This window comes from Salvelinus fontinalis, chromosome 5 (assembly GCF_029448725.1).
Source record: "Salvelinus fontinalis isolate EN_2023a chromosome 5, ASM2944872v1, whole genome shotgun sequence".
NCBI lineage: Eukaryota > Metazoa > Chordata > Actinopteri > Salmoniformes > Salmonidae > Salvelinus > Salvelinus fontinalis.
The window spans coordinates 57,747,485-57,763,095 of NC_074669.1; the positions used below are offsets into that span (position 1 = coordinate 57,747,485).

A 15,611-nucleotide genomic window follows, 5' to 3' on the forward strand; every position below is an offset into this window, starting at 1 on the left:
AAATTATCACCCTCAGGCACTTAAGGAAATCATGAATGTCATGGATATATTGGAATTAGTGGATATATGGAGACTTAAATACCCTGATTTAGTGAGATATACATGGCGGAGGCTGAATCAAGCTAGTCGTCTTGACTACTTTCTTATTCCATTCTCTCTGGCACCAAAAGTTAAAAAAGTGTTGATAGGGGATAGAATGCGGTCGGATCATCACATAATTGGCATATATATTTCTCTTACAGAATTTCCACGTGGGCGAGGATATTGGAAATTTAATCAAAGTCTACTAGATGATAAATTGTTTAGAACTAGGACAGAAGATTTTATAACTGACTTTTTCAGACATAACATAGGTACAGCAGATCCCCTTATTGTATGGGACACTTTTAAGTGTGCCTTTAGAGGCCATGCAATTCAGTACTCATCTATAAAACAAAAGCAATTTAGATCAAAAGAGTCCATATTAACAAAGGAAATTGAAGGACTAACAGTACAGTTAGATAGCAATAAAAACGGTACCATAGAGGCACAGAATAATTTAGAGGAAAAACAAAAAGAAATGGAGGAACTTAGTCAAGAAAGATCCAGTGTAATATATTATAAAAATAAAGCGAACTGGATGGAATATGGGGAAAAATGCACCAAATTCTTTTTCAATCTTCAATATAGAAATGCTACCAAAAAAAATGTATTAAAACTTGTGACAAATGATGGAGTCACGCATGATTCACCAAATGATATTTTGAAAGAGGAAGTAAAGTACTTTAAGAATATGTTTTCGTTTCAGGCTCCTCCATCTCCACTAACTGAAACTAATTGTATGGATTTTTTTCCTATTAATAATGTAAAATTAACATCTGAACAGAAAGACTCATGTGAAGGCCAAATTACAGAGGAGGAACTGCTTGTTGCAATTGGGGCCTTTAAAGATGGGAAAACTCCAGGGCTGGATGGCATACCAGTGGAAGTATACAAAACGTTTTTTGATATACTCAAAGGACCATTATTAACTTGTTTTAACCACTCCTATATAAATGGTAGATTATCAGACACACAACAAGAAGGTCTGATATCGTTATTACTGAAACAGGACCCAAGTGGTATATATAAAGATCCAGTCCAATTAAAAAATTGGAGACCTCTTACACTTCAGTGTTGTGATGCAAAAATCCTAGCAAAATGCTTGGCGCATAGAATAAAAAAAGTTGTGTCAGATATTATTCATCCTAATCAGACAGGTTTTTTACATGGACGATACATTGGAGATAATATAAGGCAAGTACTGGAAACAATAGAACACTATGAGATATCGGGGACACCAGGCCTGGTTTTCATAGCTGATTTTGAAAAGGCTTTTGATAAAGTACGACTGGAGTTTATATATAAATGCCTAGAATATTTCAATTTTGGGGAATCTCTTATAAAATGGGTTAAAATTATGTATAGTAACCCTAGGTGTAAAATAGTAAATAATGGCTACATCTCAGAAAGTTTTAAACTATCTAGAGGAGTAAAACAAGGTTGTCCACTATCGGCATATCTATTTATTATTGCCATCGAAATGTTAGCTGTTAAAATTAGATCAAACATTAATATTAAAGGATTAGAAATCCATGGCTTAAAAACTAAGGTGTCATTGTACGCTGATGATTCATGTTTTCTTTTAAAACCACAACTAGAGTCTCTCCAGGGCCTCATAGAGGATCTAGATACCTTTGCTATCCTCTCTGGATTAAAACCAAATTATGATAAATGTACCATATTACGTATTGGATCACTAAAAAATACACATTTTATATTGCCATGTAGTTTACCAATTAAATGGTCTGACGGAGATGTGGACATACTCGGTATAAAAATCCCAAAAGAAAGAAATGATCTCACTCCAATAAATTTTTATAGAAAGTTAGCAAAAATAGATAAGATCTTGCTACCATGGAAAGGAAAATACCTGTCTATTTGTGGAAAAATCACCCTAATTAACTCTTTAGTCATATCACAGTTTACCTATTTGCTTATGGTTTTGCCTACACCTAGTGACCTGTTTTTTAAATTATATGAACAAAAAATATTCAATTTTATTTGGAACGGCAAGCCAGATAAAATTAAAAGGGCCTATTTATATAACGAATATGAATTCGGAGGGCAGAAATTATTAAATATTAAAGCATTAGACCTCTCACTAAAGGCATCGGTCATACAAAAGTTATACTTAAATCCAAACTGGTTCTCTAGTAAACTGGTACGAATGTCTCATCCTATGTTCAAGAAGGGCCTTTTTCCCTTTATTCAGATTACACCTGCTCATTTTCGGTTGTTTGAAAAGGAAATGATCTCCAAAATATCCTTATTCTTTAAACAAGCCTTAGAAAGTTGGTTGCAATTTCAGTTTAATCCACCTGAAAGGACGGAACAAATAGTACAACAAATATTGTGGTTAAATTCAAATATAATAATTGATAAAAAAACTGTATTTATCGAAGAAATGTTTAAAAAAGGTATAATCTTTGTGAATGATATCATAAATAGGACTGGTGGAGTTATGTCACACATGCAGCTAACACAGACATATGGAAAAGTCTGCTCTACCCAAAATTACAACCAATTAATTGCAGCATTACCACAAAAATGGAAGAGGCAAGTAGAAGGGGAAAAAAGTAAGGAACTTGTATGTCGGCCCTGTATTAAAGAACAAAAATGGTTAAAGAAAAGTGTGATAAATAAAAACATATACCAATTTCATTTAAGGACCAAAAAACTAACAGCTGTGCCATACAAATTGCAAAATAGTTGGGAAGAGATTTTCGATGTACCCATTCCATGGCACATGGTTTATGAATTGATACGCAAAACAACGCCGGATTCAAAACTTTGAATTTTTCAATATAAATTACTGTACAAAATTCTTGCAACTAATAGAATGTTATATATATGGGGTATACAATCTTCCCAGCTCTGCAGATTCTGTTGTGAGGAGGCAGAGTCATTAGATCATTTATTTTGGTATTGTCCATATGTAGCTCGTTTTTGGTCACAGGTCCAGGAATGGCTGAAGAATTGCAACATTTGCCTAAAACTAACGCTACAGATAGCAATACTGGGGGATTTGAAAAGCCATAGTCAATCAATCAATAATATAATAATTATTTTGGCAAAGATGTTTATTTTTAATTTACAATCTGTAGAAGCTATGAGAATAGGAAGGTTCAGGTCTTTTGTGAAGCATCACAGCACAGTTGAGAAATGTATGGCAAATAGAAATCCGAAATGGATGATGTTGGAAGATAGATGGGAGGGGTTGGGTGGAGCTGAAGGGTGGGACTAATAACAAGATAAACAATATAGGGCATACGGGATCTGTGAAATGTGTATAGGTGCGGAGCTTTTGTGAAATAGCACAGTTACGAGTGGAAATAAAATTGGATGGACAACAGAAATAGAGGAAGGACTAAGAACAAATAAGAGAGAACTATTGTAAAGTGGACTGTGTTTGTAAGATAGGTATAAGATGTAGAAATTGAAGGTAAAAGCAGAAGTGTTTATAAGTTTACTCCAATTGGGGGATTGGTGGTAGGGTCGCGGGGAATAATAATAAAGGCATATTCTTTAAAAAAGTATGTATGTCTATATAGGTATGTGTATGTATATATGTGTATATGTATGCATACGTGTATGGATATATATATTTACCCAAAAAAATATGGGGGAATGGAAATGATGCAGACAATTACATTGGAAGCAACATTCTTTCCGCAATACTAAGCTGATCCACCCCTAAAAAAAAAAAGAATAAAAAAAAAAAAAATTACAAAATCTGAGACTAGTAATATTTTACACACACATCAAGTTAACCATTCCCAATCATTTCTTAACTCTTCCAATCCTCTTCACAATAACACATTTTTTTACACTGTATTTTGGAAAGTTAAAGCAAGTACAGACAGATCAGCTCCTTGATATAATGACTCACAGGAATGAAGGCAAACATGCACGCAGACATAAAATATCACATTTGGTGCTGAAAATTATTTCAGCACCAAACTGCATGATGAGGTCTGGAGAATTCACTATGATATATTTCTCATCAGGGAAGATACAGTACCTTTACATCCAATGCTAAAACATCCATTAGGATTAGTTCATAGTCAAACATCACAGATAATACTTATGTAGGGTACTAACTTACTTGTGGTGAGGGTTGTTGACACCAGTTCACTTTGCTTTCCATCTTCCAGCACAGTGCAGACAGTGACAGAGTACTGATTACCACATTGCAGGTCAGAGAGAGTGATGCTGTGTGAAGATGTGGTAGTGATGTGTGGTTCTGTCCCTGGACAGTGGTAGGAGATCTGGTACTGATGTTGGGTTTGATTCAATCCTGGTGGCTGGTTCCAGCTAACAGCAGCTGATGTGGTGTCCACTGAGTCAATATTCAGCTGGTCTGGAGCAGGAAGTACTAGGGGAAATATATATTATTATCAGGACTACAGTTATATTAATATATTATAGGAGAAAAATAGAATAGTAGTTGAAAAATAGAAAAGGCGGCCATGCAATTCACAATTATATATTTCTCATCAGGGAAGATACAGTACCTTTACATCCCATGATGAAACATCCATTAGGATTAGTTCATAGTCAAACATCAGAGATAATACTTATCGTAGGGTAAATCCTTACTTGTGGTTAGGGTTGTTGACTCCAGTTGACTTTGCTTTCCATTTTCCAGCACAGTGCAGACAGTGACAGAGTACTGAGTACCACATTGCAGGTCAGAGAGAGTGAATCTGGGTGAAGATGTGGTAGTGATGTGTGGTTCTGTCCCTGGACAGTGGTAGGAGATCTGGTAATGATGTTGGGTTTGGTTCAATCCTGGTGGCTGGCTCCAGCTGACAGCAGCTGATGTGGTGTCCACTGAGTCAACAGTCAGCTGGTCTGGAGCAGGGAGAACTAGTGGAAACACATTATTGTCAGTGCTACAGTTTAACCCCAGAAATATTTATCAGGAGAAAAAGTAGAATAGTAGTCGAAAGGTGGAAAAAAACAGCTTGCAATTCCTTTTGATATGGCAAGAAAAAACATAAAGCAGAAGTCGCAAAACAGAGGTTAGATTTTTAAGCAACAAAAAGTACAAGTTTCCGCTATATTCATTAAGCATCGGCGATGCACTTTTGCTAAATTGTTTTCCCGCCACGCAAAAGAAGAGCGAAAATGAAAGGAATACTGTGACCATCAAAAAATTGTTTAATTCCAAAATGCTATATATCTATTTTTAGAAATGTTGGTAAATTAGATTATATTGTTTAAAGAATCTATTAAAGAGATTGGTGTGCTTTTTCACTATCTAATTATGGCATGAGTTTGTTCAATGACAGACATGTATTTGTTTAAAATCTATCACAACATTTTTGCAAAGGTAGAAGAAAAAAATAAAAATAATTAACTATTCAGAGCCTTTGTTATGACACTCGAAATTGAACTCCGGTGCATTCAGATTTCATTGATCATCCTTGAGCTGTTTCTACAACTTGATTGGAGTCCACCTGTGGTAAATTCATTTCATTGGAGATGATTTGGATAGGCACACACCTGTCTTTATAAGGTCCCAAAGTTCACAGTGCATGTCAGAGCAAAAACCAAGCAATGAGGTCGAAGGAATTGTCCATAGTGGTCCGAGGCAGGATTGTGTCGAGGCACAGAACTGGGGAAGTGTAACAAAAAGATTCTGCAGCATTGAATGTCCCCAAGAAAACAGTGGCCTTCATCATTCTTAAATGCAAAAAGTTTGGAACCACCAAGACTCTTCCAAGAGCTGGCCGCCCGGCCAAACTGAGCAATCGGGGGAGAAGAGCCTTGGTCTGGGAGGTGACCAAGAACCAGATGTTCACTCTGACAGAGCTCCAGAGTTCCTCTGTGGAGATGATAGCTTCCAGGACAACCATCTCTACAGCACTCCAATAATCAGGTATTTTTGGTAGAGTGGCAAGACAGAAGCCATTCCTCAGTAAAAGGCGCATGACAGCCCACTTGGAGTTTGCCTGAAGGACTCTCAGACCATGAGAAACAAGATTCTCTGGTCTGATGAAATCAAGATTGAACTCTTTGGTCTGAATGCCAAGCGTCACGTCTGGAGGAAACCTGGCACCATCCCAACGGTGACGCATGGGGGTGGCTGCATCATGCTGTGGAGATGTTTTTCAGCGACAGAGACTGCCAGACTAGTCAGGTTCAAGAGAAAGATGAATGAAGCAAAGTACAGAGAGATCCTTGATGAAAACCTTCTCCAGAGTGCTCAGGACCTCAGACTGGGGCAAACGTTCACCTTCCAACAGGACAATGACCCTAAAGACACAGCCAAGACAACGTAGGAGTGGCTTTGGGAGAAGTCTCTGAATTTCCTTCAGTGGCCCAGCGAAAGCCCGGACTTGAACATCTCTGGAGAGACCTGAAAATAGCTGTGCAGCAACGCTCCCCATCCAACCTGTCAGTGCTTGAGAGTATCTGCAGAGAACAATGGGAGAAACTCCCCAAATGCAGGTGTGCCAAGCTTGTAGTGTCAAACCCAAGGAGAATAGAGGCTGTAATCACTGCCAAAGGTGCTTTAACAAAGTACTGAGTAATGGGTCTGAATACTTATGTAAATGTGATATAAATTGTTGTCATTTTACATTTGCAAAAATGTCTAAAAACATGTTTTTGCTTTGTCATTACGGACTATTGTGTGTAGATTGATGATATTTTTATTTTATTTTTATTTTTTACATTTAATCTATTTTAGAATAAGGAAAAAGTCAAGGGGTCTAAAAACTTTCCGAATGCACTGTATATACAGTACCAGTCAAATGTTTGGACACACCTACTCATTCAAGGGTTTTTCTTTATTTCTACTATTTTCTACATTGTAGAATAATAGTGAAGACATCAAAACTATGAAAAAACACATATGGAACCATGTATGAACTAAAAAAGCTTTAAACAATTTGAGATTATTTGAGATTCTTCAAAGTTGCCACCGATTGCCTACATGAGTTTATACTGTATATGTTTGTATATAATATATTTATATATAAATTAAATAATTCAATATTGTAATATGAGATATGTAAAACATTTACATTTTACATTTTTGTCAGTTAGAAGATTGTTTTATCCAGAGAGACTTAGAGTAAGTGCATTCATCTTAAGATAGCTAGGTGAGACAACCACATACCCCAGTCAAATATAGAGGATATGAACAGTCCAGTCCTGCTAAAGAATAGATATACATTTTCATACACATCTTAAATATATTAATACAAAATCTGAGACTAGTAATATTTTACACACACATCAAGGTAACCATTCCCAATCATTTCTTAACTCTTCCAATCCTCTTCACGATAACACATTTTTTACACTGTATTTTGGAAAGTTAAAGCAAGTACAGACAGATCAGCTCCTTGATATAATGACTCACAGGAATGAAGGCAAACATGCACGCAGACATAAAATATCACATTTGGTGCTGAAAATGATATCAGCACCAAACTGCATGATGAGGTCTGGAGAATTCACTATGATATATTTCTCATCAGGGAAGATACTGTACGTTTACATCCAATGCTAAAACATCCATTAGGATTAGTTCATAGTCAAACATCACAGATAATACTTATGTAGGGTACTAACTTACTTGTGGTGAGGGTTGTTGACACCAGTTCACTTCTCTTTCCATTTTCCAGCACAGTGCAGACAGTGACAGAGTACTGAGTACCACATTGCAGGTCAGAGAGAGTGATGCTGTGTGAAGATGTGGTAGTGATGTGTGGTTCTGTCCCTGGACAGTGGTAGGAGATCTGGTACTGATGTTGGGTTTGATTCAATCCTGGTGGCTGGTTCCAGCTAACAGCAGCTGATGTGGTGTCCACTGAGTCAACAGTCAGCTGGTCTGGAGCAGGAAGTACTAGGGGAAATATATATTATTTTCAGGGCTACAGTTATATTAATATATTATAGGAGAAAAATAGAATAGTAGTTGAAAAATAGAAAAGGCATCCATGTAATTCACAATGATATATTTCTCATCAGGGAAGATACAGTACCTTTACATCCCATGATGAAACATCCATTAGGATTAGTTCATAGTCAAACATCAGAGATAATACTTATGTAGGGTACTAACTTACCTGTGGTGAGGGTTGTTGACACCAGTTCACTTTGCTTTTCATTTTCCAGCTCAGTGCAGACAGTGACAGAGTACTGAGTACCACCTTGCAGGTCAGAGAGAGTGATGCTGTGTGAAGATGTGGTAGTGATGTGTGGTTCTGTCCCTGGACACTGGTAGGAGATCTGGTAATGATGTTGGGTTTGGTCCAATCCTGGTGGCTGGTTCCAGCTAACAGCAGCTGATGTGGTGTCTACTGAGTCAACAGTCAGCTGGTCTGGAGCAGGAAGTACTAAGAGAAAATACATGATTGTCAGGGTTACAGTTTAACTCCAGAAATATAATACAGAAGGAAAAAGTTGAATAGTAGTTGAAAAATTAGAAAAGGCCGGCTTGCAATTCCTTTTGATATGGGAAGAAATAAGTTAAAAGCAGACGTCACAACAGGAGTAGTATTCGTAATGTAACAAATATGAAGTGTTTCCGCTATATTCATTTAGCAACATCACTTTGCCGCCTTTCAGTTGTTTCCACCAAGCCAAAAGTTTGGACACACCTACTGATTCAAGGGTTTTTCTTTATTTCTACAATTTTCTACATTGTATAATAATTGTGAAGACATCAAAACTATGGAATAACACATATGGAATAATGTATGAACCAAAAAAGGTTTTAACAAATAAAAAAGTATTTTATATTTCAGATTCTTCAAAGTTGGCACACTTTGCCTTGATGACATGGAACGATAGGTACTGTACAGCGCTTTGCAAAAGTATTCATCCCCTTTGGCGTTTTTTCCTATTTTGTTGCATTACAACCTGTTACGGACACAGGTATCCTGTTTGTGTGTATTCTGTGTTTCTTTTCTCTCCTTCTCCCCTCACAGGTGACAATCATCATTCCCCAATCAGTCATCAATCAGAGGACACACCTCCTGTTTCAATTACCCTATCACATCCCCTTTCCCTTGGTTTAAAAACCCTGTCAGTTGTTTTCTCAGGAGCTCAATCTCTCTGTCATGCAATCTCTCTGTAGATCTCTTGTTTGGTTTATCAACCACATGTCACTTTGTCCGTTACCCTGTGAGTATTGTTTTTGTTATGGTGTTTGACTGTTTGATGGTGGGAAAAGGGGGTACCAAGACAAGTTGCCCATGGGTGTACACTACCCGTAGGAATACTTTGTCTAAATACACCAGTTAGAACTGGGTGGACCACCCACTGTATTTTTGGTTAGCTGTATTGAAGTAGGCTAGTCTAGCTTAGGGGTGTTTTGGGATATTTGTTTCTTTCCTTAGGTCCAGCTCAGCCCCTTTTCCTTTTCCGTTCTCACTGTTACTTTGTCACTTATACTTTGCATGAGTTATGTTATGGGTCTCGTTACCACCCCCCCTAGACTGCTGGGCAAAAGGGATTCGTAACACAACCTGTAATTTAAATGGATTTTTATTTGGTTTTCATGTAATGGACATACACAAAATAGTCCAAATTGGTGAAGTGAAATTTAAAAAAATACTGTTTCAAAAAATTAACAAATAATAGAAAAGTGGTGTGTGCATATGCTATGAAGCCCCTAAAAAAGATCTGGTGTGACCAATTACCTTCAGAAGTCACACAATTAGTTAGATTGCACACGTGGACTTTATTTAAGTGTCACATGATCTTAGTATATATACACCTGTTCCATAAGGCTATATAGTCTGCATCACCACTAAGGGGCACCACCAAGCAAGCGGCATCATGAAGACCAAGGAGCACTCCAAACAGGTCAGGGACAGAGTTGTGGATAAGTACAGATCAGGGTTGGGTTATAAAAAATTATCAGAAACTTTGAGCATCCCACGGAGCACCATTAAATCCATTATTTAAAAAATGGAAAGAATAGTGCACCACAACAAGCCTGCCAAGAGAGGGCCGCCCACCAAAACTCACGGACCAGGCACGGAGGGCATTAATCAGAGAGGCAACAAAGAAACCAAAGATAACCCTGAAGGAGCTGCAAAGCTCCACAGCAGAAATTGGAGTATCTGTCCATGCGACTACTTTAAGCCATACACTCCACAGAGCTGGGCTTTACGGAAGAGTGGCCAGAAAAAAAGCCATTGCTTAAAGAAAAAAAAAAAGTAAACATGTTTGGTGTTCGCCAAAAGACATGTGGGAGACTCCTTAACACATGGAAGGTACTCTGGTCAGATGAGACTAAAATAGTGTTTTCCTTGATGGCTTAAAAGCAACATGTCTGGCACAAACCCATCACCCCGAGAACACCATCCCCCTGATGTTTTTCATCAGCAGGGACTTAAATGGTTAAAATTTAAGGAATGATGGATGGCGCTAAATTGAGGGAAACCAGTTTCAGTCTTCCAGAGATTTGAGACTGGGACGGAGGTTCACCTTCCAGCAGAACAATGACCATAAGCATACTGCTAAAGCAACACTCGAGTGGTTTAAGGGGATACATTTAAATGTCTTGGAATGGCTTAGTCAAAGCCCAGACCTCAATCCAATTGCGAATCTGTGGGATGACTTAACTTCTCTGATCTACGGATCCCGGATACGGGTTTGAATTCGACAACATTCGGTGATCGCCGCAAATAGTCATATTAAACATTCCTAAAAATACGTGTCTCATGCTTCAAAAGCCTAGAATCTTGCTAATCCAACTGCGTTGTCAGATTTTAAAAAGGATTTACTGCAAAAGAATACGATGCGATTTATCTGAGCACAGAGCCCCATACCAAACTACTTTTTCAACCAGCACAGGCGTAACAAAATCAGATTGCATTGAAATAAATCGTTTACCTTTGAAGATCTTGCTCTGTTTGCAATCCCAAGGCTCATTGTTACACAATGAATGGTCTTTTGTTCGGTTAAATCCATTTTTATAGCCTAACACGCAACATTTTGTGAACGCTTATCTCATTGAATTTCGTGTCATTCAATTTTCGACGAAACATCCGATGTAAATACAAAGACTAAACCTGACTTTATCCAGTCATGTTTGGTTTCCTTGCAATCAACTGTTTTTTTGTAACACAACCAAACTTGATGGGTCATTTCGAGGGACGTATTGAACCAATTATATGACCGCTGTTTCGTTGATTGACTGTATTTAAACCCAATGACCACTGATCGTCTTGAAATCTAGCTGGGTAGATAGCCAATGAGCAGAGGAAAACAGCAACATCTAATGGTTCTTTGTTGGAAGACCAACCCATATAGTGAACTCCGGCGTAACGAAGGTCTTTCGCCATTGCATTTTCATACTGGAAGTAGCCAAGCTTATTACGCACAGCAGTATTTTGGTAACTTGCATCTTCAGCTGTTTATTTATCCAACATCATGGTGAATAAGTCAGGGAAAACTAAATCTAAGACTAGAAATACGAATGTAGACAAAATTATAGAGGAAATTGATTGTGAAAGTGAGACCGATCTGCTTTTGGAAGAGGACTCCATTAGCGACCATAGCTATGATTCTGAAACGGAGGCATATATTTTTTTGAACGGAGAGGACATTGTTTTGGACTGGTAAGTTATTCTCATGCTAATGCCGTTGTTTGAAATTAATAATATAAAATATTATTTGTGATTTTGTTTTTACATTTTATTTGCAATATATGAATGTGTAAAGTACACATTGGCTATACTTCCTCCAGCGGCATGCTTCCTCAGTCTACATATTATGGATTAGAGGGAGCATGGTCGAGATGCGTGTGTCTGCCGCCAACGTGTCCATCCCCCTCTGAAGCTGGTTCATCCAGCTGGACCCCTGCTGTCTCTGGTTCCACACCTCCCGGGCCATCTAGAGGTAAACTGTTCATTTTTACTCGAGGGCTATATAAATTGATTTGATAGAGGACTGAGGGTCTTCCAAATATTGAAAGTGTGTAAATAGTTACCCATGTTTTGTAAATGTATATTTATTTTTTCCAATATTTTTTTCCTAATTTTTTTGGGGGTGGAGTGTGTTAGAATACCATTTTGGTACTTTGTATATAGTTATTTGTTTCAAAATGTATACCAATTTGGGTACATTTGGGCTACTTGTGTGGGACACCTGGGTGACTTCATGATAAATGTCATATAGCACACTCATTTTGGAAGTTATCATTCCGAAATTATGCAAGTACTGTTGCCCTCTTATGTTTTTCACTGAAATTGTCCCCATATTCATATCTGAATGTTTGTTTTATCTTGTTCATTTTAAAGATGATGATGATGATACAACAATTAAAAAGAAAAAACGTATGTTTTTTTTTCATTGTATTATCTAAACCAGATCTATTGTGTTATTCTCCTACATTCACATTTACACAAACTTCAGAGTGTTTTCTTTCAAATGGTCCCAAGAATATGCATATCCTTGCTCCTGAGCTAGAGGCAGTTAGATTTGGGTATGTCTTCAGGCGGAAATTGAAAGAAGGGGGGGATAGTTGTAAGAGGATTTATTAAAGATTGCTGTACACCAGCAGAACCCATCCAACTTGAAGGGGCTGGAGCAGTTTTGCCTTGAAGAATGGGCAAAAATCCCAGTGGCTAGATGTACCAAGCTCATAGAGACATACCCCAAGAGACTTGCAGCTGTATTTGCTGCAAAATGTGGCTCTACAAAGTATTGACTTCGGGGGGTGAATAATGCACGCTCAAGTTCTTTTCTTTTTTTGTCTTATTTCTTGTTTGTTCCACCCCAAAAAATGTTTTGCGTCAAGGTGGTAGGCATATTGTGTAAATCAAATGATACAACCCCCCCCCAAAAAAATCTATTTTAGTTCCAGGTTGTAAGGCAACAAAATAGGAAAAATGTCAAGGGGGGTTAATACTTCGCAAGCCACTGTATATACATGGTACTGTCAGAGCTAGAAACACAATCATTTCGCTACACCTGCTAAACATGTGTATGTGACCAAAATAATTGTATTTTATTTGATATACATAAATTACAGTATGTGCATTTGGAAAGTGTTCAGACCCCTTCACTTTTTCTACATTGTGACATTATAGCGTTATGTAAAAATGTATTTTCTTCGTCATCAATCTACACACAATACCCCATAATGACAAAGCAAAAACAGGTTTTTAGTTTCTCCCACTCTTCGCCACAGATCCTCTCAAGCTCTCAGGTTGGATGGGGAGCGTCGCTGCACAGCTATTTTCAGCTATAATCGATTGGGTTCAAGTCCTGGCTCTGGCTTGTCCACTGAGGTTTAGACAGGTTTGTGCCTTTCCAAATAATGTACAATCAACTGAATGTATCACAGGTGGACTCCAATCAAGTAGAAACATCTCAAGGATGATCAGTGAAAACAGAATGCACCTGAGCTCAATTTGAGTTTCAAAGCAAAGGGCATGAATACTTATTCAAATAAGGTTTGTTTTTTATTTGTAAAATAATTAGCAATCATTTCTATAAGCCTGTTTTCACTTTCTCTTTATGTGGTATTGTTTGTAGATTGATGGGGAACAACTATTTTATCAATTTTAAAATAAGGCTGTAACATAACAAATTGTGGAAAAAGTCAAGGGGTCTGAATACTTTCTGAATGCACTGTATATTATATTAAAATATGAATTTCATACAGTGGACTCCATGAAGTGGACATTCATTGTTTTAGGAAAGTATCCTACAAATACACATTTCAAATCCAGAGTGCTGGAGTACAGAGCCAAAGCAACAACACATTTTCAATGTCCAAATACTTTTGGACAATACAGCCCTTTTTCAGGACCCTGTCTTTCAAAGATAATTCGTAACATTCCAAATAACTTCACATATCTTCATTGTAAAGGGTTTAAACACTGTTTCCTATGCTTGTTCAATCAACCATAAACAATTAATGAACATGCACCTGTGGAACGATCATTAAGACACTAACAGCTTACAGACGGTAGGCAATTAAGGTCACAGTTATGAAAACTTAGGATACGAAAAAGGCCTTTCTACTGACTATGAAAACACCAAGAGAAAGATGCCCAGGGTCCCTGCTCATCTGTGTGAACGTGCCTTAGGCCTGCTGCAAGGAGGCATGAGGACTGCAGATGCGGCCAGGGGAATAAATTGCAATGTCCGTACTGTGAGACGCCTAAGACAGCGCTACAGGGAGACAGGATGGACAGTTGATCGTCCTCGCAGTGGCAGACCACTTGTAACAACACCTGCACAGGATCAGTACATCCGAACATCACACCTGCGGGACAGGTACAGGATGGCAACAACAACTGCCCGAGTTACACCAGGAACGCAAAATCCCTCCATCAGTGCTCAGACTGTCCACAATAGGCTGAGAAAGGTCTACAAGCCATCAATCCAGCCTGTTGTAAGGCAGGTCCTCACTAGACATCACCGGCAACAGTGTTGTCTATGGGCACAAACCCACCGTCGCTGGACCAGACAGGACTGGCAAAAAGTGCTCTTCACTGACGAGTCGCGGTTTTGTCTCACCAGGGGTCATGGTCGGATTTGCGTTTATCGTCGAAGGAATGAGCGTTACACCGAGGCCTGTACTCTGGCGCGGGATCAATTTGGAGGTGGAGGGTCCGTCATGGTCTGAGGCGGTGTGTCACAGCATCATCGGACTGAGCTTGTTGTCATTGCAAGCAATCTCAATACTGTGCGTTACAGAGAAGACATCCTCCTCCCTCATGTGGTACCCTTCCTGCAGGCTCATCCTGACATGTCAAAGCCACCAGCCATACTGCTCGTTCTGTGTGTGATTTCCTGCAAAACAGGAATGTTAGTGTTCTGCCATGGCCAGCGAAAAGCCCGGATCTCAATCCCATTGAGCATGTCTGGGATCTGTTGGATCGGAGGGTGAGGGCTAGGGCCATTCCCCCCAGAAATGTCCGGGAACTAGCAGGTGCCTTGGTGGAAGAGTGGGGTAACACCTCAAAGCAAGAACTGGCAAATCTGGTGCAGTCCATGAGGAGGAGATGCACTGCAGTAATTAATGCATCTGGTGGCCACACCAGATACTGACTGTTACTTTTGATTTTGACCCCCCCTTTGTTCAGGGACACATTATTCAATTTCTGTTAGTCACACGTCTGTGGAACTTGTTCAGTTTATGTCTCAGTTGTTGAATATTGTTATGTTCATACAAATATTTACACATGTTAAGTTTGCTGAAAATAAATGCAGTTGACAGTGAGAGGACGTTTATTTACAGGAAATAACCTGTACCTTTACATCCCATGCTGACTAGGGCTGTCCCGAGTTTGTTGACTATTTGGTTGATAGACTGTTGGTCGACCAAGATTTCTTTAGTCGAGCAGTAGCAATAATATCATGATGTACAAGACACCTGTCTGATTTGGGCCTGTCTGAGTGGACTGATCCATTGTGGAAGCCGTGGGGACTGTCCATCACTCTAAGACATGTGCTACTGAAATTGTATATGGTTATATTATATAGGAACAATGGTGCAACACACAAATCATATTTCTTTTATAACAGATGCCCTTTATCCCGTT

General features: G+C 38.6%; 1 protein-coding gene across 1 annotated transcript in view; it reads right to left on the reverse strand.

Annotated features, from left to right (window-relative positions):
- Positions 1–8,451, reverse strand: part of LOC129856142 (interferon-induced very large GTPase 1-like) — a 51,889-nt gene extending 43,438 nt beyond the window's left edge. The window contains exons 1-3 of the mRNA XM_055924247.1: positions 8,166–8,451; positions 4,681–4,935; positions 4,187–4,456 (exon numbers count right to left, since the gene is read on the reverse strand). Coding sequence (XP_055780222.1) covers positions 4,187–4,456; positions 4,681–4,935; positions 8,166–8,451 — 811 coding nt within the window. The remainder of the gene's footprint in view (positions 1–4,186; positions 4,457–4,680; positions 4,936–8,165) is intronic.
- Between the last annotated feature and the right edge of the window lie 7,160 nt (positions 8,452–15,611).